General features: G+C 37.9%; 2 protein-coding genes across 2 annotated transcripts; both read left to right on the forward strand.

Annotated features, from left to right (window-relative positions):
- The first annotated feature begins 293 nt into the window (after positions 1 to 293).
- On the forward strand, positions 294 to 13090 carry gipc1 (GIPC PDZ domain containing family, member 1). The gene is made up of 7 exons (XM_079822329.1): positions 294 to 481; positions 1428 to 1868; positions 1948 to 2133; positions 4134 to 4314; positions 4406 to 4512; positions 10670 to 10751; positions 10833 to 13090. The coding sequence occupies exons 2-7, from the start codon at positions 1569 to 1571 to the stop codon at positions 10982 to 10984; spliced, it is 1008 nt and encodes a 335-aa protein (XP_079678455.1). The 5' UTR covers positions 294 to 481; positions 1428 to 1568; the 3' UTR covers positions 10985 to 13090.
- Positions 13091 to 14073: 983 nt separating this feature from the next.
- Positions 14074 to 21058, forward strand: LOC307133297 (E3 ubiquitin-protein ligase TRIM39-like). The gene is made up of 6 exons (XM_079828286.1): positions 14074 to 14862; positions 15865 to 15960; positions 16953 to 17183; positions 17269 to 17291; positions 17378 to 17496; positions 18678 to 21058. The coding sequence occupies exons 1-6, from the start codon at positions 14341 to 14343 to the stop codon at positions 19235 to 19237; spliced, it is 1551 nt and encodes a 516-aa protein (XP_079684412.1). The 5' UTR covers positions 14074 to 14340; the 3' UTR covers positions 19238 to 21058.
- Positions 21059 to 24164: the final 3106 nt, after the last annotated feature.

Raw genomic sequence — 24164 nt, forward strand, 5'->3', positions numbered from 1 at the left:
CTACTACTGTAACATTCTGAAGCAGAACATGATAGCAGTTTTCCAACATGATAACGACACCAAACACTCCGCCAAGATGACAACTGCCTTGCTGAGGAAGCTGAAGATGACGGTGATGAAATGGCCACGTATGTCTCCAGAATTTTATTTAATTATTATTTTGAATTTTGTTACATTTTGAGATCCAATAGGATCCTCACACCATCGGTAAACGCATTTGGGGCCCAGTGCTGACTGACGTTATAACCGCATAATACCTGTAGATGGCGGCAGCGCGCGCGTGTTTGAGCTGTGCTGCTGTTTACTGTGTCGATAGAGGAAGAACTGCAGGTTTTGTTGAGTGATGTGATATCCGCCTTTCCTCTCACATACCAGAACATACTCCCTAAAGTCCCGCTTTAACAATCATCTTTTGTAATGAACACATTATAAGCCCGACGTCCCAGCGGTTCATGGTTGCCTCACTGTCAGTGTTAGTTTGGTAAGTGTCGTGATGTCTAGAGGATGCTAACATGCTAACTCACATTACTGTTAGCTGCTTTAGCTTCAGACTATGAATAGAAACGTCAGACTGCTTTAATCCTGAAACTTAAAAGTGTTTTTTTTTCAGTGGTCGGTTTAATGCAGTGAGTTTAGTTCATGCTGATAGCGGTTTGAGTAAACAAGGCAGATTTTTCCCCCTTATTTATTTATTTGTTATTTTTTGGTTGAATGACACCAGTGTAGTATAGACGTATAATTTCCCCCAAATTAATTTATTTAAACGATATTTAAATAACTTGTTTTGGCTTGTATATTAAATTTGCTACAGATGTACCTTTTTCCCATCTCAGTTGTGATTAATGTTTGAGAAAGACGACCTAGATTTTATAGAAACGTCCATATCGTCTTCGTTTCCATGACTTTTCCATGACTTGGATCGTTGGAAATATGAATGCACATTAAAACAGTATGTATTTAATGTATGTAAATATTGTGTGAATCAGTCTTGATGTATGATCGTTTCGGTGCAACCCTATCTTGAGTTCCCACAGTCATAGAAAACATCAGGGAATTTAGACGTTAGAGAAATTACATTTATAATTATGCATAAAATCTCGATTAAAAAAAAAACCTGTCCTGAATTAAAGGGATTATGACTGCTTAATTTTTTTTATGTATCTAAAAGAGTATTGTGAGAATCAATCTTGATGAAGGAATTAAATATTAAAATCTAGAGAGAACATTACGTTGACTTTGATCCATCAAATAATAAGTAAAATATTTTTCTTTTTAGAACATTAGTATCACTTTTTTATTAGAAATCACTTGTGTTTGGTTGAATGATAACAGTGTATTATGTATTTTTTCTTTGCTTCTATATTGCATTTGCTATATGTATCTTGTACCATCTTTTACCACTCAATTTGTTTCTCCTTGTATGACAGGTCTGGAGATTTTCTTTGGATGGGTTGAACTCATGAGACTTTCTCCTTTGATTTGGACACATAAAGAACACAATTAAAGGTGGTGCACAGACCCCTTTGTATTAAAACATTGTGTCTGTACAATAAACAGCAGCACCCGAAATGCCACTTGGTTTGGGTCGCAGAAAGAAGGCGTCTCCACTGGTGGAGAACGAGGAGGCCGAGCCGATCAGGGCTGGACTGAACGTCCCAGGGTTGGATGGCCTGGATGGTGGCAGGGTCGGCCTGGGAGAAGGAGCTGCCCATGAGGGCTTACCACCTCCACCCACCAGCCTGCGACCTCGCCTGATCTTCCACACCCAGCTGGCTCACGGCAGCCCCACGGGTCGCATTGAGGGCTTCAGCAATGTGCGTGAGCTCTATGCCAAGATAGGAGAGGCCTTTGGGATTCTTCCAACAGAGGTAATGGGCTGTTCTCTTTGCTTTATTTCTCTTTGCTTGTTGATTATGCTGACTAAATGCTGACTGCATTTTTTCTCAGGTGATGTTTTGCACATTGAATACTCACAAAGTGGATATGGACAAACTTTTGGGTGGCCAGATCGGGCTGGAGGACTTTATATTTGCTCACGTGAAGGGTCAGAGGAAAGAAGTGGATGTCTTTAAAGGAGAGGATGCACTGGGGCTCACTATCACTGATAATGGAGCTGGCTATGCATTCATTAAGGTGAGAGAAATTATCTGGGCTTTTAAGGATGCAAGCAAGTTCATGTTTTTGATGTCTAAAACTAAAGAGCTTTTCACACTTGAAATTGTTAACTTTGGGTCATTCTAAAGCCTGGGACACTACAAGTCGACGGTCAGGCCATTTTTGAGCATTGGTCTGCTTCGTTTTTTTAAGTTTCTTAGTTCTGCACCATTGGCTCTAGTAGGACGCCATCTATTTTTGTTTGTTTTTTGTGTTTTTTTTCTAGGGCGTTATTTTACTGACAAATGTCGAGAACGCATTTTTGTAATGCAAGCTTATAATTTATGCATTCTCAAGCATTACATGGATGTGCTCCATTTAATGCTTGAGAATGCATAAATTATAAGCTGGTGATGCAGGTATTTCTGGTGTTGTCACACGTCGATTAACTGGTGGGAAAATATACTCACCGTCGCATCCCTAATACAGGGCTCGACATTAAGCCTGTTCACTCGCTTGTCCTTCGGACAAGTGAATCTGTCATTCACTTGTCCGAGTAAAACATTTGCTTGTCTGGATTTTTTTTGTAAATATAATCTATTCTGAAGCAATATTCTCACCAGTGTTTAATCAGCTTTGACATATTTAAATATGCATATTTGTCATATTTGTACCTTTTTATAAAGGGCATTTTTCCATAATCTTATTAAATATAGGATATGCTTCAGATTTCCTTTTATATTCTTAAATTTGATCTATAAATTAAATTAGAATAAGACACTATAGGCTGTTACCAATCAAATTAAATAATTTACACTGAAAAATTACTACTGCATTAAATAATGTTATGAAATTATTTAAAAAAAAATTTGTATAAACAAATAAGAAATGTTGGAAAGATGAAACTAAACTGCCAGTAGGTGGCAGCAGGTGACCGTCTGAATGAGTGAGTCATTGAGTCGATTCGTTCAAACGGCTAATTCATTCAAGAATTTGGGAATCTTTAATTCAACCGATTCATTAAAACGCTGAATCATTCAGTAACATGCTGTTGCTGTGAGATGCGTTACGGTTCTGCTGTGATATTTGTTTGGAACTATTTTCGCTGCTGAAATAGAACAAAAACAGTCCATATTGCTTCTAAAATGTAAGTGACTTAATGTTAAATAATTGTTTATGGAACTGGCATATGAAATCAGTGTCATTTTCAGTCGTGATGGTATTCAGGAAAACAACACTCTTGTTAGTGTGATGTTTCTTAAATGTATCATATGTTATAAATATAAAAACTACACAATTTTAACCGTGTATGTTAACTGAGTTTCTTCGTATGAGCGGCGCTCATTTGTTTTCGATTTTCTCCTCGAGAGGCTGCGCGAGCCTCAACAGCACAACCTTGTCAGTTCGTTTTATATTATCCACTATCGATCGCCACTTACACTAACTGAATGCAGAATCATTATTGCACTTTGGTGATTCCCTAGTTATTTTTTGTTTTGACGCTTTAACGAGGATACTTGTCCGTCGGGTAAGTAAAATTATTTTTCACTTGCCCCTTCAAAAAAATCCACTTAAACAAGTGTTAATGTCGAGCCCTGCCTAATAGACAGTTATTTCCTTACACGCAGGCGCAGAACGCATGTGCTAGTTGGCAGTCAGCTGTAGTCTTTGCAGTGTGTAGTCTCGCAGCCGATGCGAGGTGACAACACTGGGTTATATTGCTTCACTTTTCACACTGCTCATAATTTACCCGTGGTTAACATGCTTATTTGCATCTACTTGTTGCACTGTCAGTGTCATTGAGTGGATGAACGTCACATGCGATATGTTTACATAAAGACTAGTATTGTGCATTCTCATATTACACCTTGCTGATTGTTCTATCAAGTTTATAATAAATGGACTTTTAGGACTATAAGGGTAAGCAGTAAAGGGTCTCTTCACTAATGGGCACGCTTTCCATCACCATTCGTTTCACGCTGCACATGTTTGGCACCACAACGGAGCCTTCATCTGAAAATCATCTGTTTCCTTTGCAGAGAATAAGAGAAGGCAGTATTATTCATCAGATCCAGGTCATCAACGTGGGCGACATGATCGAGTCAATCAACGGGCAGATTCTCATTGGCTGTCGCCATTATGAGGTTGCCAAGATGCTGAAGGAACTTCCCAAAGGGAAGACCTTTGTCCTGAAGCTGGTGGAGCCAATGAAGGCATTTGGTAAGAGTTTTTGATCATACTGTAGCTGACGTTGATGGCTACAGTGAATTTGATAAGATTATTTTCAGATATTTTTTTTTTTTTTTGTCAGACATGATCAGTCAGCGGTCAGGAAGCAGGTCAGGCTCTGCACAGTTGGGAACAGGCAGAGGAACCCTGCGTCTGAGATCTAAAGGACCGGCCACTGTAGAGGATCTGGTAAGATGCTTTGCTCAGGGGTATAATGATTTCAGGTCAGTTCAGTTCACGGGTCACTAAACTGTGAGTCAGCAGATATGAGTTTCATTTGTGTTCTTGGAAAGGTCTAGGCATCTCTCATCTCTCTTGCAACACGATACACACTACAATATATTTTGCAGTTTAACATATTGTAACGCATAACGATATAGTTATCAATCAGTAATATAATTATCAGTTAATAATCAATGTTGGGCAGAATTGATTGATAATAGTATTGTGCATTCTCATATTACACCTTGCCGATTGTACTATCAAGTTTATAATGAATGGACTTTTAGGACTAAATGGGTAAGAATCTTTCTCATGGAGTAATGCCAATTTCACAGTTTGCACTAATTTAGATTACTTTTTTTCAGGGTTTCAGCATAAAGTCTTAAATTCATAAAGTCCTGGCATTAAATGTTGCATGCACTGCAAAAAAAAAAAAAGTTTTACTCAGCATTTTTGTCTTGTTTTTCAATACAAATATTAAATATTCTCAAATCAACATGCAATGACTAGAGATGTTTTCTGAGTAACTGAACAAAATTAGGGATGCACGATATTGGATTTTTGCCGATATTTTTCAACTCATTTTGGCCGATGCCGATATCGTTACTGATATATGTTTATTTTTTCCCTTTGTTTGGAAACCACCATTTAGAGCAAAAACATAATTCATTCTGGTTTCAGATTTCTGAGGTCTCCTTACTAAAAGGATACTTGTTAAAGATAAATAAATGTTAATAAAGTTCTTTTTGTCTTCTATTTTGTCTGCCAGTGGGGTATGAAAACTTGTTTTCCCTTTGAATTAAGATGATTTTCTGAGCCCGTTGGCAGATATTTGTTCATGTCTTAATCATAAACTCACTTGATTTTGATCCGTTTAATTTTATCTTGTATCATTTTGCTTCTCAAGTGTCTTGATTTTAAGGATCTTTAGATTTTTGCACTGCAATGTGATCAGAAGGTACAGTAAAAGTTATGTCCATATTAGTTGGGAACAGAGTATTCAAGCCTTAAGTAATTTTTTTTGTAATCTGAATTAAAAAGTATCGGTAGGAAGTTCTGAAAACTATTCTTAAAACTTTGAAACTCATTGTTTCTACCTAGTCTTTTACATTTACATATTGACAAGTTGTGTTCCCTTATCTTTATTATTCCTTACATTTTCTTTACTTGGTCTTGAAATGGGTCTTTAAAAAGTTTTCATTACTTGAATAGAAGGAAATATGAATGCACGTTAAAAATATGTATTTAATGTATGTAAATAAATATTGTGAGAATCAGTCTTAATGTATCTTGAGTTCCCACACTCATTGAAAATACCAGGAAATGTCAGGGAATTAAAAATTCAAGGCTAGAAAAGTTATAGAAATTACAAATTAAATTTATGCATAAATTCTTATGTCAAATCTTGAGAGAACGCATGTCGTGTAACAGTATTTTGGATCCATGCGTACGCTCTTAACCTGTTAGCCTGCACCCCCGCTTTTGAAAAAATCCTAAGAAATAGCATAATCAGACTAAAACCGTAACAGTTAATGATTCCTTTGCACTTAAAATCATAAGTATGGCGTCATTTGAAAGCAGACACTTGGCAGTTTACTGTAAATTCAAAATTATAATTATTTTCATAATCAAAAATAGCTATAATAAGCTTCAAAGTTTTGTAAAGTTATTAGAAATATATTTGTATGAAATATATTTGTATGAAATATCTTTATGAAAATAAAATTGAAGTTGGCATTTTAGCAATCTAGAAGTGCACTAAAGCTGAAGCCACATGTCTGACCATGTTATTTCAAATCTGAAGATAAGTCTAAAACTCTGAATTTTATTAAATGTTTTTCAAGATCATGTCATATGATTTTATTTTGAGATTTCTCTAAAATGTTAACTGATGTTTATTGCCATCTCTTCTGAGCTACCATTCAGTTTATTGTCTCTATTGTTTTGAGGTGCAAACTGCCCATTCAGTTTCAGTCTCCCCAGAACACTTCCACACCTCTCTGGCCAGGTTATGGCTAGTTATCTTATTCTTTTGTCTTCATTGTAATCACTGACGACTCTCTATTCAAACTGTTCTATTCAAACCTCATTTATGATCAGACTTCTCACTTCACCTTCTAAAGTGCCTCAAATTCCGTTGTTGACAATAGAAACATTTCAGTTGGTTTTTCATTTCAGTCTATTCAAAATTATTAATAAAAATAACGTGTTTGCCCAGGTGGCAGGTGCATTGGCTAGCTAGCATGTTAGCTTAGCACGCAATCAAAATACAATAAAGATTAAAACCATGTTTGTTCTCCAAAATTACTTTATATCACAAGTGGGATGTTTTAAATAACCTTCTGTGGTCTCATTTGGCTTCGGATCAAAAAATCAGACAGAAAATATATCATTTTACAATATTCTGCATATTGATAAAAGCTATGTCGAATAGCATTGCATTATAAATATAATCTATTATGAATACACCCAACATGGTATAAAGAACACAGACAAACCATACATCGTCGCGATTGTGTGTTTATTATCTTCAAATGTCTCTATTTGCATCTTTAGCGATTTCAGGAAGCTTTTATTATGGACTTCTTTTATGGCACATGGTATCTTCTTCGTCTGTCTGTATATGGACTACATGTGCACAGAGCGCCCTCCGGCTGCCAGTATGAATTGAAAACAACACATAAGAGTCTCATCCCTCATGATTAGGCTACATCTGCGCATTTTGAGGAAGTATTGATTAAAAAATACTCCTCTGTTTAGAAATTTGACACAGGCATATGATAATCTATCAATATTTCTCCTCATCTGCACACTTTTGAACTAAAAGCCCTGAGGGATGTTGATTTGTCGCGAGTCTTCGTGACGAGAATAGAGGAGTTTTTTTATGAATGAGAGCAGCTGAGGCTCATATTACAATCAAACGGTACCGACGCGGTTTTCATATTCATAACTCCTGACACATATTAACAAATTACTGTCACTATAAGACTTAATAAAACAGAGGTAAAAAATGGAAGCTTGACTCTTAGATCTTTTAAATGATGTATAGATTGTCACTTGTAATTACTTACACCTGACAGTCATTTGAGCTAATTTGAACAAATAAAGCTTGAGGACGAATGAGCAATCCGGTTAAGAGGTTAAAGTGACAGCAGCCTAATATACCTGCTGCTGTCTATCATGTTAATCAAAGAACAAAAGGCATAAAAGAAATGAGCTGCAAGGCGAAGCTCTCGATATACTGGTCAATCTACGTTCCTACTCTCACCTATGGTCATGAGTTGTGGGTCATGACTGAAAGGACAAGATCCCGGATACAGGCGGAGAGTATCCAGAATACCAGAATGAGCTTTCTCCGCAGGGTGGCTGGGCACTCCCTTGGAAATAGGGTGAGAAGCTCGGTCACTCGGGATGAGCTCAGAGTAGAGCCGTTGCTCCTCCACATCGAGACGAGCTAGCTGAGGTGGCTTGGGCATCTGTTTCGGATGCCTCCTGGATGCTTTCCCGGGGAGGTGTTCCAGGCATGTCCCACCGGGAGTAGACCCCGGGGAAGACCTAGGACACGCTGGAGGGATTATGTCTCCCGGCTGGCCTGGGAACGCCTGTATTCCCCCGGAAGAGCTGGAGGAAGTGTCTAGGGAGCGGGAAGTCTAGGTGTTTCTACTTAGACTGTTGTCCCTGTGACCCGGCCCCGGATAAGCGGAAGATGATGATGATTACCCAAAATTTTCCCACCAGTTAATCGATATGTGACATGTTTTGGATTTTTTGCACTTTTTTTTTTAAATCACTAATTCGAGTGTGAACCTCAACTTCCATAGGAATGAACTATAAATGCAAAATTCCATCTTTTTTAAAAACATTTTTAAATTGTTTTTATTTTAAAATGTTAAATCTTTATTATTTATTACCTTTTCATCAACTTACAACAACTTACAAAAGTTCCTTCACAAACCCCAGTTTGGGAAACCCTGGCGTAATGTAATGTTTAATGCACTTCATGATGTTGATGACACATTTTCAACATACTTTTTTTTCTCTTTGTATGTTTAGTAGTGCTGTCAAATGATTAATTGCATCCAAAATATAAGTTTGTGTTTACATAATATATGTGTGTGTACTGTGTATAATTATGTATATATAAATACACATGCATTTTTTTATATCACTATAGTACAAGCAGTGCTTAATTTGAGCCGTATCCTGTTCCGGAAAATGTCTGGCAAATCCGGCATAAACAAGTGCAGGTCATTTCTATGGAAGTTTGTGACTTCCATAGGAATATATTGAAAATGTGCACGCACCATGAAAGAGAGAGAGCGAGCGCGGGTTAATGCTGATGTATTCGAAGGTTATGTTTTGCTATTGGCCCTCAGCATATCTATTTTGACAGTGCTGGGCAAGCTACTCTGAAACTGTAGCTTTACAAGCTACTTGTAAGTTAAAGTAGTTGTTACATTCAAGCTACACTTTTGAAAAAGTAGTTAGCTACTCTACAAGTTACTATCAAAAAGTAGCTAGCTACATTGAAACTACTTTTTTCTTTTCTTTTTTACAATGACATTGTTACAAATAACTGAATAATTGTTAATGAAGAATGTTATAATATTTGGGGTTTCAAACAACATAATGCAATGTAATTATGATTTCAAAGAGTATAGGGTGAATTCATTGCCTGGCGTGGCCATACTCAATTCTAGTCAGAATTTGAGTCTGGTACCGCTCCATTGAGCTTTGATTATGGGGCGTGTTTCAACCGAGCCAGGAAAGACCTCAATTGGATAGACCCACAACCAATCAGAGCAACGGAGCGACGCGTAACGTTAGTTGTCAAATGTCAACAGAACTCAACTGCACTGTGTTACCAAGTCCGTGTTTTTCTCCATGTCCGCGGGTTGAAGCGACCCCAATTATGTGATTATATAAACCCAGGAATGCGAATTTTAGCAGGCAACCTTGCCAAAATAACATATTTTGCCAACCAAACGCCATTTTTTTCCGGAGAACACCCCGGAAAGTTATTGTTTTGGGCTATATTTTTGAGTAGCAATTGTGCGCGACATTGCAAAAAGACTTGGAAACCCTGTCTGCACGCACGCTGGATTAAGTAACGTTACAAGAAAAAGATGAGTGTAAACGATCTTTGCCAGTAATAAAATTATTTAAGGATACACAGAGTACTTACCAACACGATCATCGTTTCTGAGAGAAATAGTGAAGGTGAATGCATATACGAACAAGTTCTCCGTTTAGGATAAGAGCAAATTCAACCCAAGCGCCTTCGATGACGTGGATGATTACGTTACTGTTTATCATCTGTCCATCATCGTCTAAAGCCCGCCCTGACAATTTCATTGGTCCGAACAGTTTCTGTTCGGGCATAATTACTCCTCTATGGAGCGAGTCCAGACCGAATTGCCCGAGCAAAAAAATTTGTGGGCGGGGCTAAATTCGGCTGGCATCCAGGCTAGTGAATTCAGGTTGATTGGGACACTTTACCAGTCATTTCAATGGCAAAAACTGTCAGAATCATTTGATTTTGTAAACTATCTGATACACACAATATTGTAGCTATACAAGCTTTATTTACACATATTTCTTATGTCTGTTAGCCTGCTGAGTTTTGGTTTATTTATGAGACGCGCTCCAGTTCATGTGCAATGAAAGTGATCGCTCCGGCGCCTCCATGTCACGATTATTGTCTGCTATTGTTTATTTGCTTCCTATGTATTAAATCCAGGCAATTGGCTGATGGAACATTGATTACAATTAAGATACAATTTATACAAAACGAAATTCACTTTAAAGAAAGGCTTTCTACAAAACGTAATGAAGTGGTCAAAATAATTTCTGACCTTCTGTCTTCTGATATATTGCGCATCTTTGTACTTTTCATAATCGTCTCTACTTAGAGTTAAATAGTTTTACGAATCCATTCTGCCGATCTCCGGGTCTGGCGGTAGCACTTTTAGCATAGCTTAGCATAAATCATTGAATCTGATGATCACAGAAAACCAAAATAATAATAATAATAATAACGTTATAAAAGTAACGAATCAATCATCATTTTCAGGTAAGCAAGGTAATCTGCAATATTTTCATTCATTCTTTCTTTGTGTTGCAGCCATCAGCATTTGAAGAAAAAGCAATTGAGAAAGTGGATGATCTGTTGGAGAGCTACATGGGTATTAGAGACAGTGAACTTGGTATGTTTCCCATGTATTCTATTTTTTAAACAGTTGTTGTTTTCTTTAAGTGGCGTTTCTAACTCCCACACTCGTTTACAGCTGCCACGATGGTTGAGCTCGGCAAGGACAAGAAGAACCCGGATGAGTTTGCTGAAGCTTTGGACGAGACTCTGGGTGATTTCGCATTTCCTGATGAGTTTGTGTTTGATGTGTGGGGCGCCATAGGCGATGCGAAGGTCGGTCGCGTGTAATTCTAGAAACGACTAACATGGTAATTCTAGAAAACACTGTTAGGAACACTATTGAATTTTATTTTTGTTCTTTTTGGGAGCATACGCTGGGATGCTTTTAAGAAAGCTGGAAACACTTGTATGTAGGCCTCTAACTCCACAAGATGCAGATGTTATCAAGACACTATGTTGAATGCATTTTTAAAAGATTTAAAATTGTATTCAGAATTGACTAGGTTGAGCCTAATCACTTATGTGAAAAGTCTTATTTAGTAGGATATCAAGGAAAATATGCTGAGACTCATTGAATTTGCAAGGCGCTTGCTCCAGGGACCATGTCTCGTATCCCTGTGAGGTTTCTCTGTTACATACTGTGACTTTCACTTGCACTGTGTTGCCCGACGCTGTATAAATTGCACGGTATGGCACAGATCACAGAGCACACAGTGCAGAGATCAAGGCAATGCTGGTCTGCACTGGTGTGTGGATCTGATCCGTCCCGCGGAAGAATTATGGAACATTTGTCTTATCAACACTATAATGATTCCCTAAAGCATGTGCTGTCTTATGTACTCTTGTCCTCTCTTATATTAAGGATTTCAAGTGGCTTAGAAGTTGTTGCAATGAACTGTTTCCAAACGACCTCTAGTGCTTTACATTTCCAGTTCTGTGGCTTAGCTCTTATTTTAAAAGAGAAAAGGAAACGGGGAAAAAAAAAAAATTAAACACCGGTTTTATTATAGTAGTGTGGTCAACTACCACCTAATGCCAAACATAAGGAAATATCTTTCTTTTTTTCTCAGTTAAATCAGTATTAGTAAGTATCATAAAGTATTATAAATAGTATTTATCCTTTTCAGGATTGATAGAGGAATTATGAAGGGATTACAAGTTGGGCTGGGCGATATGACCTTCGAACAAACCTCATTGCCGCCAAACAGATTCACAATGTTTTAAAGCAGAAAGTAAAATAAAAATCAATCATGTGGTTCAGACTGTTTCACAAAATGAACATAATGGAGATTGATATGTAATCATTTTCCTCTTTATGCACAAATATAACCAGTATATAATTTACCTACATATATTTTTATGCCACGGGGATGTATGTTAATTTTTATTGATTATGCAAATTAAGAGTTTTGAATCTACTGAGCCCCCAAAGGGACACGGTGATCAGAGGAAAAAAATTACATTTCAATTCTATTGCGTTCATTCGCAATGCTTTTGTTTTCGCTTTCAAAACTTTTGTGTTCTTGCAAACTTTTGTAACTCAGCGATTATGGATCACTTCACAACGTTGCTTAATTTTATACTGCCAGCAGAATTTTTGTGAGTATATTGTGAATATTTTATATATATATCGCCCAGCCCTACTTATAAGTGAATATTAAAGCACTGATTGGACGGTAGAGGCTGTGGATGATATTGTTTGGTTGTAGAACATTGATTTGAGTGTATATAGTGTTGATGTGTTTACGGAAATTACACTACAGTAGCATTTCCAAGATACTGATACCGATAGTATTGCAAAATGACCAAACTCAGACATCGTACACTGAGTGCATGGCGATTTATAATGTTAGTTACTTTTAACCAGGCTGTTCAACACTGTAGTATTTCCACATCTGTAACATCAGAGCATGTTTGAAATGTAAAGTGATCATGTGATGGTTAAAACTTCAAACTGTATATTTTTTTTGTATTATTTAGCCAGGCGCCATTTCTTATGGGGGACATAAGTTAATGTTTAAAGGATCAGAGCTACAACTTAAAAAAAAGGAGAAAAAAAAAACTATTAAATGTTTAGGTGTTACTTTTTACATACTGTAAAGCTATCAGTGTAGCTTGAAAACAGTGATCTTGTGGTATTTACTTTGGACACTTTTTCATTCAATGCTTTTTGAACATATTTAGATATGTTGTTTTTAAGAATGAATAGTTTACACTGATGATGTAATGGTTTTGATGGATTCATGTGACACTCGGACTACCTTCAAATGGCAATAATCATGTAAGTCTTATATGTTACATTTTTTTTCTCCATTGACAGAAATGCTATTGCACCAAATTGTTATTTGTTACTGATTTCTCAACAGTATTAAAATAAACAAAATTATTTGTGTGATTTTGTTTTTGTGTTCTGGAAAGCAGGAGGTATTTTTTTTGTTTATTACGGTTGTTCATTGAAACATTGGGTTCGTTCTCCTTGGCTGAACAACCTTTCCAAGGGCATATTTCCATTCTTTACGTTTGCATTTCCAATGCGGCTGTATAGGGGAATGAGTGACCTGCACTGAAAATATAATACAACACTTATTTTGTATAGTATTCTTAAAGGAATAGTTCACCCAAAAATGAACCCTCATGTTATTCCAAACCGGTAAGACTTTCGTTCATCTTCGGAACACAAATGAAGATCTTTTTGATGAAATCTGAGAGCTTAACCATACTTGCTTGGCACTTGAGAACAAACTTCACTGGTTCTTCTGGAAGCTAAAACGTGCTGCATTACACGAGAATTAACCTCATTGGGTCTCGCACGTCAAGCAGACATGTTTGATCTTCTGTTTACCACAACTGATGTGTGAGTTGATGAATGTTTATATGTGAATAAAAGCCTAAATTAAATATGTTCATCATCAGAAAATTTGGACTAACCACTCAATTCTTATAGATTACTTTTATGTTCTCTTTATGAACTTTTTGAAGCGTCAACGTGTCAGTTGCATGGCTGTCTATGGAGGCACAGAAAGGTCTCAGATTTTGTTACTGAGATGAATGAAAGTCTTATGGGTTTGGAACGACACGAGGATAATTAATGACAGAATTTTCATTTTTTGGTGAACTATTCCCTTGAGAGAAACACATTTTTTCTATGTTCTGCACTCCTGTGGCAATTTGTACAGTTCCGTTTTCCACAAAGTTATTTTTCCTAAATGTCCCTGCAGCCTTTAGAAAGTGTTTGCTCTCTTGCAACCCCTCACACTGCCTCTGAGTTCCCAAAACAATAATGCTTACACCAAACATGTCACGGATCAATGGCAAAGCTTGTTTTCCCCTCGAGCACCAGTTGATCCAGTAATGTACCAAGACCAAATATTAGACTACCGTAAAAAAAAAGGAAAGCTTTCAAGTGGACGAGGTGTGGTCAAAGACTGACTTCTGAGAATTTTGTGATGGTAATTTAAGGATAGTCACGGCCCTGTAAAAGGTAATTATTGGCGAAGGGCGGCCTTGTTCTTGGGACGTGGGTGTTTGTAGGAGTTTTGTGTTCTAGCTGAAAGAGTGGCAACAAACACTGCAGGTGCAGCTTGGGCTCATCAGGTTTCTTCATCAAAAGCGAGTGGACTTCACTCCAGCAACACCAGACAACCATGCCCTTGCGACCTAGGGCTTCCTCTCAACCTGGAAGAGCAAACACCCTTCCATCATTTAAAAACATCCCAGTTCTGCGCCCGAGGGCTTCTTCGTCTCACTCGAAGTCGCCTTTAGAGGATGAGCTCTCTTGTCCGGTCTGCTGCGAGATCTTCACCGATCCCGTGGTCCTGAAGTGCAGCCACAGTTTCTGCCGTATCTGCCTTCATCTCTTCTGGAGCAGGAAGGCGGCCAAGAGGGAATGTCCAGTGTGCAGGAGGAAGTCCTCTCTGACGGAGCCCACCGTGAGCCTGGCTCTGAAGAACGTGTGCGATGCCATCTTAAAGGAGCAGAAAGGACAAGCCGGCTCAGCTGCGGCGAACGGGACGTCCAAACCGGAGGCTCTTTGTGCCACTCACGGGGAGGGACTCAAATTGTTCTGCCAACGTGATGAAGAGGTTCTCTGCTGTGTTTGTCAAACGTCCAAGAAACATCAAGGCCACAGTGTGTGTCCTTTGGAAGAGGCAGCAAACGATCTCAAGGTGATAATATTTCTAAGAATATTCCCTAGTTTTTAGCGCTTTTTTTTTTTTTTTGCATTGTAGCATCATGACAAGTGTATATGCCATTCATATTCTTATTACCATAAAGCATCTAGATGTTTTAATTATTTTTTGTAATTGTCGTTATTCTCAATTCTCATTATTTTTTTTATTATTATTTTTTTTGCACAAATTAAAGTCAGCACAATAAATACTATCAGAATGTATAAATGCAATTTAACTAATAGCATATATTAAAAAATAATATATTTTTCACATTATGGCAATGAGCATTTGGGGGAAAATGTGCTTAAGAGAACATGTGATAATATCTTGGAATTAAAAAAAAATTATAAAAAAAGTCAATACAGTTTTGAGGAGTATTGACATAAATAGCGAATGTAATTTTTAAAAAAAATATTTCATCTGTTAGAAAAAAAAATTGGGGGTGTAAATTGTCAAAAAAAAACAAAAAAAAAAACATGTTTACATACTGCCCTAGGCCCTGTTTACAACTGGCATTAAGATGCGTTTTGCTCAGATCACTAAATACAGGTGTAAACGGGGTTTGAAATGTTGTGAGCTTGTCCACTTTCGACCACTTCCAGAGGTAGTCAAAAACACATTTGACCGGATTGCTTTCATAGTGTCATAGGTGGCCACAAAAGACCGCCTACTAAACTAATGTGGACATTATGGGAAGTGCGCTAGTCAGATGGGATTTAAACTGAAGACCCAAATTTGGTTTGAAGACGTAAAACATACCAAGCACAATGTTATCTCACCATTCCTGATTTCTAACACACAGAGCTGAATCGAAAGATGATGCTCTCCATACGTTTTCCTGTCATCTCCGGTTGTGTCATCCATTAGATTGTGTAAACGTGTATGTCTCCCTTGTCTACTTGTGAACCGATCGACCAAAAACGCAGCTTAATATGTAAACAGAGACTTAGAGAGCTGTTTTAACTTGGAATGAGATGTACATTTTTCTTTCTCCAGGAGGAAATGCGGCAGATTGTCATCCCACTTAAGAAAAGTCTTAGACGCCTTTATGAGGCCAAACAAGAATGCGACGACATAACAGTCCACATCAAGGTATCAACAGAGCATGTTCCAGAATTATGCCTGCTACAGACTGTGCGATTTTGGCAATCCTATAAGATAATTACAAATCTCACTGTACGACATGATCTAATAAACTTGGGTACGACATGTATGTAGACTCTACGATGACACCAAGTTAGTGGCAAGTTAGTACAGAAGAATAAAAAGTCACCAGCATGTGCTAGTGGTAAACAAATAGAGCAAGATGAATCGCACTTTGGCAATTGTGTTTTTTTTATGTGCACTGAAAAAAAGAGGAGGAAGTGAAAGAGGAGAATATGGAAGCGGTCATGGCTACACTCTAAAAAAAAGGCTCGTAATCATAGGGGAACCTTTTTTAGTGCTATATAGCACCAATTTTGGTGCTTCAGTGGTTCTTCAGCGGTTCTTCAGAGGTGCTATATAGCACCTTAGTCAAAGAACCGGTGAAGAACCTCTGAAGAACCGCTGAAGAACCTCTGAAGAACCGCTGAAGAACCACTGAAGCACCAAAATTGGTGCCATATAGCACTAAAAAAGGTTCCCCTATGATTACGAGCCAAGAACCATTTTTGGTGCAATATAGAACCTTTTTTTTTTTAGAGTGTAGGGAAAAGAGTCCAACTTGTCATGCCAATCTTGCAAATGGAGCTTGAGGCAAGTAGATTTAAGTTTTAGCGCCATGGCATTTCATGTTACAGTTTTATTGGCTAGTCAGTAGACAAAGGTCGTAGCAGCAAACACTGAGATGATCATACTAAATCTCTAACACTGTCAGAAAACTATAGCAGATTATCTTTGGTCGCAAGACCGTGATAAAGTCCGTCTTTGAACCTCTCTCACTGTACAAGGTTTAGGAGCCACGACCACAGAAATCACCACAATTGGTCATCTTTCATCTGGGACAGCCCAAAATTGTACAATGTGTACCAGGCATTACAAACATCTTTCAACAGATATGTGCGTTACTCAGTGCATTACCTTTTTATGTTGGGTTCACATAGAACCAAAGGCAACAGACAGAGAAACAAATTCACGAGGAGTTTGCAGAGCTTCAACAATTTCTTTTGAAGGAGGAAACGGCAAGGATTGCTGCTCTGGCAGAAGAAGAAGAGACAAAGAAACAGACGGTGAAGAAACAAACTGACGTAATCAGTCGTGATATACTCATCTTTTCACAGGCTGTCATGGCCATTGAAAATGAGATTGCTGGTGATGACAGCCTCTTTTTACAGGTAACCTGTTGTATTTGGATTCTTAACTAATCGAATCGTTTTTGTACAAATAGCACAAGTAACACATTTTTCTTTCCCCCCACAGAACTACAAGAACGTCAAAATGAGGTAATCTCACACTGCACATTTGAAAGTGTTTGATTGATTTGTTTGCATAAAATCCATCACAACTAATCTGACTTGTGTCATTACAGAGCTCAGATAACATTTCACGAACCAGAAACTGTCCAGAAAGCTCTAATCGATGTTGCGGAGCACATCACATCCTTGAAGTTCAGAGTGTGGGAAAAAATGCAGAGTCTGGTGGAATGCAGTGAGTACCCGGTTATTATAGACCTGGATCGGCTTGTGTAAACATTCAGGATTTCAGAAGAGGTTTCCTTTAAATTCACAAGTTCGAAATTTGAATTGAACGTCTCACAGGTTGAAAAGCAAGGACAGGAAGAGGAAATGACTGCAGTTCAAAGAAATGCAAAGTTCAAAGTTGGTTTGTTCAACAAATGAAGGGAGAAAAAGATGTCTTGTAAATCTGCTTCATGTTGTTTGGCTCCACTTTGAACTAATTTAGATCGTTCCGGGAAATATGGTACATACGAATGAAAATGATATGATGAAAAAAATAAATTAATATATTAATATTAATTTATGTATATTATAGTATGTTAACATTAAAAAAAATCTTTAGGTATCATTATACATAGAATAAATTGTATTTATTTATATAAATATATTAAATTAAATGTATTCTCTATTAAATTATATTTATTAATATCTACAATTTCAGCAGAATTATATAAGTATTTAATTCCATTTAATTTCTATGTCCTTAAAGCTGAAATAGGTAATAACTAGGGTTGTCAAAAGATTAATCGCGATTAATCGCATCCAAAATAAAAGTTTGTGTTTACATAATATATGTGTGTGTACTCTGTTAATTATTATTTATATATAAATACACACACAAGCATGTATATATTTAAGAAAAAAAGATTATTTTTATATATAAAACATTTATATTTATATATATCATAGATTATATAAATGTATATACAGTATATACATGCAAATATTTCTTAAATATATACATGAATGTGTGTGTATTTATATATAAATAATAATTAACAGAGTACACACACATATATTATGTAAACACAAACTTTTATTTTGGATGCGATTAATTGCGATTAATCTTTTGACAGCCCTAGTAATAACTAATGGATTTAATTACTAACTAGCGTCACCAAATGGAATTGCAAAAATGTATTATCAAACAGGTTTCCAGTACACAGTCAAAAAAAAAACAAATATCCCCTCCCCAAAACTCACGCCATTGGTTGAGCTGTTTCTGTGAGGATGTTCAAAAAACTACAAATGCTAGTTGCGGAAAGTATTTAACACTGAGAAAGTTGCACACTTCAATGACACTTAAGTTCATCAATATTTTTTTAACTGTCATAATTTTGTTAATGTCTTCCCACTTTCTCCAACACTTAGCTCCAGTGACATTGGACCCCAACACAGCCTACCCCTGTTTGTCTCTCAGCAAGAATCTAACAAGTGTGTCCAACACGGGCGTGATGAAAGAGCTGCCTGATAACCCTGAGCGCTTCGACCACTTTGTTTTTGTACTGGGCTCCAAGGGTTTCACCTCCGGATGCCATTCCTGGGAGGTGGACGTGGGCCAAAATAATGACTGGGTAATAGGTGTGGTTAAAGCGTCCATAGCCAGGAAAGGCAAAATCTCTGGCTGTCCAGAAGGAGGATTGTGGACCATCGCTCTCTCTGATGGGAAGTACACGGCTATGACCACCCCACACACACCGCTCGAGCTGAAGGGACACCTGGAAAAGGTTCGAGTGAAGATCGATTATGATGCTGGAGAGGTCAGCTTTTTTGACGCAGTGGATGTCACACCGATCTACACATTTAATGCCCACTTTACTGAGAGGATGTTCCCTTTTTTTTGTCCGGGGGCAAATATAAATGGCAACAATCCAGGGCCACTTAAGATCTGCCCTGTGAGAGTGGCAGTATGGAACAGTGCCTCCTGGTGACAGCTTTATATATTTTTGCTACAGTTATTCTGTAGCAGTCAAAGGTTTGGACTAATCTACTAGTTTCCAGAATAAAAGAGAATTTAATTTTTTAGAATAAAATTAAATCATAAAATAACACCAAGGGCCAGATTTACTAACAGCTTGCACCAGTGTAAACCCTCTTTGGGCTACTGTCAGGATTAGCGCTGAAAAGGCGTGGACAAGGTTATTTTTTCGGCTGACCTTATTGCATATGCATTTGTAGGAGTTTCCATTCAGACGCAAAATTTATAGGAGGAGAGTATTTAAATTAAATTAATCATGCAAGGTGTTTTACTAAGGTTTGTGCTTGTCAATTTACTGGTGTTAATATAAGAGTTTAATTTTGTAAAACTAAATAAATAAATAGAGCCATATGTAGTTGATGGTCCCATGGCATGACATTTTCATTTTATAAGGTTTTTTAACATTAATCTAAGTTTTCATAGCCTGTATATGGTCCCCAAGTGGCTAGAAATTGTGATAGGTGTAAACTGAGTTCTGGGTGTCCTGCTCTGCCTTTGAGAAAATGAGAGCTGATGAAAATGAGCCGATCTGGAATCTTCCCATACAGGGAACGGTTACCTCCCCTTCCTCTGCTTTGCTCTCCCAGAGAATTTGGAGAGAATGTATTCTGTTTATCAGTCGCGATGTCAGCACAGGCTTTACAAACAGACTTTTACTATATGGATTCGACAGCACCGCCACAAACAGTGAGTAACAGTGTTCATTAATGCCTGAAATTCACATGGTTTCTCTTAGTAGCATGAAACAAATCCGTTATTTAAATGATTACAGAGAGCGATCAAAAAACACTCTCTTTATAATGTCCGGAGCTGTCAATCACACGTTGCGAGTGTATCTGCACACTTGTCCAAACTGCCGTTATAATGAATGACGCTGTTATGCTGCACAAAACTCTTACTGTATTCATGTCGATGTCGTGTTTGCTGTTAGTTGTGGTGAAAGCATTTTGTGAGAGAAAACGCACTGCAATGACGAGATCACTGCATTCACGCGATCGACAGACTGCATGTGTACCCAATACTCATCACTGCAGCCGTTCATGTGATGGGAAAAGATCTAAAAATAATGCTACAATCAACACTTTGACGATTCGTTCATCTCGACGGCTGTGATGGTAAAAAAAACGTAGTAAAAGTATTCAAGAGTGGTTCCACATGTTACAAAGTTCGTAGAATAAGGAGGAAGAAGACAGGGTCCCGTGACTGGGACTCTCAGATACAAACAAAATAAACTCGCGCTCACAGCGCTCTCAACAACTCGGTATAATAATAAAACTTTGTCAGCTATCTTGTGTGCCCAGTCCATCTCTCTCTGGACTGGCAGTGCTTGCAGAGACAGATGGTGCCTCGCTAAACCATGCCCCCTCCGCCACATAATCTAATACTCATTTCAAATGCAAAGATGTCAGCTAATCACAACAGTGGGCTTTTTCACTGAAGTCTCACAGCAGACACGCCCCTTGAAACAGAGCATTCAAGCCAGAGGGATAATATCAGAGAAAAAAATGCTTTTTTTTCTAAATTATGACATTTTTTTATGTAAAAACCATACTAACAATATAAGTACATCTCAGGAAACATAAAATAATAAAAAATCCATGCCATGGGACCTTTAAGCACAATTTATATACTTCAGTCATGTAATTTTCTTCTGCGTCAGAGCTGTCCAGTAATTACCTGTTGAAACTCATTTTCTGATGTTATATAATGTCTTATCTATGCTCTTAAAAATAAAGGTTATTTATTGGAATTGATGGTTCCATGTAGAATCTTTAAAATCCATGGAATCTTTCCATTACACAAAAGGCTCTTTGTAGTGAAAAAGGTATCAGGGTTGGGTGAAGATGAGATGAGGACTCAATGCTTTTTGAGAACAAAGAGAACAGGTTTTTTATTTGTAATTAAAGGTCAAGGTCAGGATTAGCAGGGCTAGACACAATAGGTATATACAACGACAAACTGGCACAGGACTGCAAACAAGGAGAAAAAGTAGGAGAGCAAATAAAGCAGGTAACGACAGGTGGGGCAAATGAACCAATAATCAGATAACAAGGACAGGGTTACACAATAGTAAATGCAAGCACATGGCCCATAAACAGAAACAAATATGACAAGTCATTTGCTCTCACCGAACATAACAAAAACAAGAGCACATGGTCAGCAAACACCATCACAAGCCATGTGCTCAAACAAAACATAACACGAATACGCAGCCAATGAGAGCACTCATCGACTGCATGTCCACACAGCCCAAGACAACAAGAAAGCACTCTGACGATATAAACACGAACCACGTGCTAACCCCAACACAAAACACACATTGACAGGAGCGTATGGTTCAAGCTAACTCGAAACCACACACTCACACAAGACGATGAGGCATCATGCTCATCCCTAGCGCTCACAAAATAAGCACAGAGCGTGAATGCCTGAACCCCAACACGGAACCAAAACCAAACTAGACTGAAGTGCCGGGATCCGAACACAACTCAACTCCCCCCGCAGACGAAAGAGAAGCGAATTCTCAGAACCACACGCTCACAATGAAAAGGGGTCAGGGCTCTGCCACCAAACAAGAATAAACCAGATTGAAGTGACAGAACCCTGACAAAAATGTCTTTAGATTTGTAAAATGTTCTTCACACTAAGAAAAACATGGTTCTTTTAAGAAATGTCCACTGAAACATTAGCCGGTTTCGCACTGGGTAGTTCTAGGAACTTAGTTATAGAAACTAACCCGAGAACTAAATTTTCCCCAAGGGCCGTTTTCCTGGTTGCATTCGCACTGCCAGTAGGAACTCTGAAGTGACGTAAGCCGCACTTGTTGTGAGTGACTTTTATTTTGATGGCCCGGCAGACAGTTATTTTGACAGCGATGAGACGCTAGAGCCTGAGCACACAGCTCTCACATTCTCTTGTCTTCACTAGTTGTCTTCATAGTCTTCACCACGACTAAGGGCAGTCGTGGCCTAATGGTTAGTCTCAGGTCCAGCAGGAATTGTCGTGGGGGGAGTGAATAACCAGCGCCCTCCTCCACCCTCAATACCACGACTGAGGTGAGACCCTTGAGCAAGGCACCAAACCCCCAACTGCTCCCTGGGCGCTGCAGCAATATGGCTGCCCACTGCTCCGGGTGTGTGTTCACTACTGTGTGTGTGCACTTGGATGGGTTAAATGAAGAGCACAAATTCCAAGTATGGGTCACCATACTTGGCCACACGTCACTTCACTTTTCACTTTAGTTTACGATTTGTTAAATACGTTATTAGATATGTGTTATACAAAGTAAACAGTATATGAAAAAGGATCAGCATTTGCCATGTGGTTGATGTCTAATGTCGTTAGCTGACCAGAAATACACACTCATGTCTCGCTTGGCCCCCTGAAAGTTGCTTTGGATTTTTTCTTTAGCGTAAAGGTTGAGAGGTCCATCTATTACCGTTTTTTATGTTTGTAGATTTAGTTTGTGGAGTAAATATTTAGGCTATAATCTGTGTGTACACAGCTTTTTTTTAAATGGTGGATGCCGGTGTTTCGCATGCGTTTGGCCAATCAGCGTACACTTACGTCACTGGTAGTTCCTATTGTGTTGGGTTAGACCCTACTCTGAAGTACGAGCTAATTTAGTTACCCCAAAAGGAGTTCCTATAACTAAAATCCCAGTTCCTGTGGTGCGAATACGTCAAAAAGCGGGTACTTCCGCCATTAGTTCTAGGAACTATGAAATGGTTCCTCCGATATGAAAGCCCCTATTTTTTTAGATTATTATCGGAGATTTTCTTCCACTGTGTACTCATCCTGGCATCCCAGTTTTGGTTTTCACCCTTGTATGCTGCAACATTAAAGACAGACTCTGTTCTTTTATTTAACATTACGTGGAGAGACTGAGCAAAGATAAGTATGCCCACTCTTTATATTCTGTAGCAGTTGTCAGCCCATGGTATTTACATTCATGACACTGACAATAACTGATTTATCAATTACTTTTCAGAACTGAAGTCCCCATTTTCAGTGTCACCCTGCCCAAATATTAAATCAGAAGAGTCAGTTGTATTTATTGTGCTTTTTACAATGCTGTTTATAACAAGTCCTATATTACCTTGGTAAACCCAGTAGATATATGTAATAATTTATGAAACTGAAGGATATTTATCAAAATGTAAAATAAATGATTTAGTATCTATAAGGTCCATCCCATATTGTATGCTGAGGTGAATGCATAGAAATGTTATTAGAAACACTTCTTAAAGGACCCTGATATGGTCCGGAATGACGTCATCAGGTATATACTCTCTGACCTCAAATGTGGTACCATTTAAAAGCTTAGAATGTCTACTTTCTGGAGACATGCATCATTTTGGCATTTGTTTTACACAAAGTTACTCTGGTACCATTTCCACCGATTCCACCATATTACAGCTCATACAACATACACTTAAATGTTTATCACTTTAAGCAGTGGTTTATGTAACTTCAAAGGGTTTCCTTTAAAATTAAACCAAAATTGTGTATTAAGACCACTGTATGTGGGTATGGGAATCATTTCAATCCATGCAGAAATCCCCAAAAATGTTCCCAGAGCTAAGGAGGCTAAATGCTAAATATGTGGTGTTGTTTTTTTTTTATTATTTATTTTTTTTTATTTTTTTATGGCAAATTACATTATAATTATAGTGCCCAAAAAGTTCAGGAAAATGACAGTATTGCAACATTGTTTGATTAGTTAGTTTTATTGTACTGAACACAGAATAAAGTTGCCATGTTGTCATAAAAGTTGATGACTGTGCTTATTGCTTTATTTATGGTAGGTAATACAGTGCATCTGGATTAGCCCTTTGTTGACCTTCCTTTTGAAAGAGTCTATGATTTGTGCTTCTGTT

This window comes from Gobio gobio (genome assembly GCF_949357685.1).
Source record: "Gobio gobio genome assembly, chromosome: 1".
Classification (NCBI taxonomy): domain Eukaryota; kingdom Metazoa; phylum Chordata; class Actinopteri; order Cypriniformes; family Gobionidae; genus Gobio; species Gobio gobio.

Bases quoted from the DNA above. Each gene is read 5' to 3' on its own strand.
- gipc1 (XM_079822329.1), top strand. From the start codon at position 1,569: ATGCCACTTGGTTTGGGTCGCAGAAAGAAGGCGTCTCCACTGGTGGAG. The intron at 2,134-4,133 runs GTGAGAGAAATT...TTTCCTTTGCAG, and splicing joins CTGGCTATGCATTCATTAAG to AGAATAAGAGAAGGCAGTAT. The intron at 4,513-10,669 runs GTAAGATGCTTT...TTTGTGTTGCAG, and splicing joins CGGCCACTGTAGAGGATCTG to CCATCAGCATTTGAAGAAAA.
- LOC307133297 (XM_079828286.1), top strand. From the start codon at position 14,341: ATGCCCTTGCGACCTAGGGCTTCCTCTCAACCTGGAAGAGCAAACACC. The intron at 14,863-15,864 runs GTGATAATATTT...TTCTTTCTCCAG, and splicing joins AGGCAGCAAACGATCTCAAG to GAGGAAATGCGGCAGATTGT. The intron at 17,497-18,677 runs GTGAGTACCCGG...TCCAACACTTAG, and splicing joins GCAGAGTCTGGTGGAATGCA to CTCCAGTGACATTGGACCCC.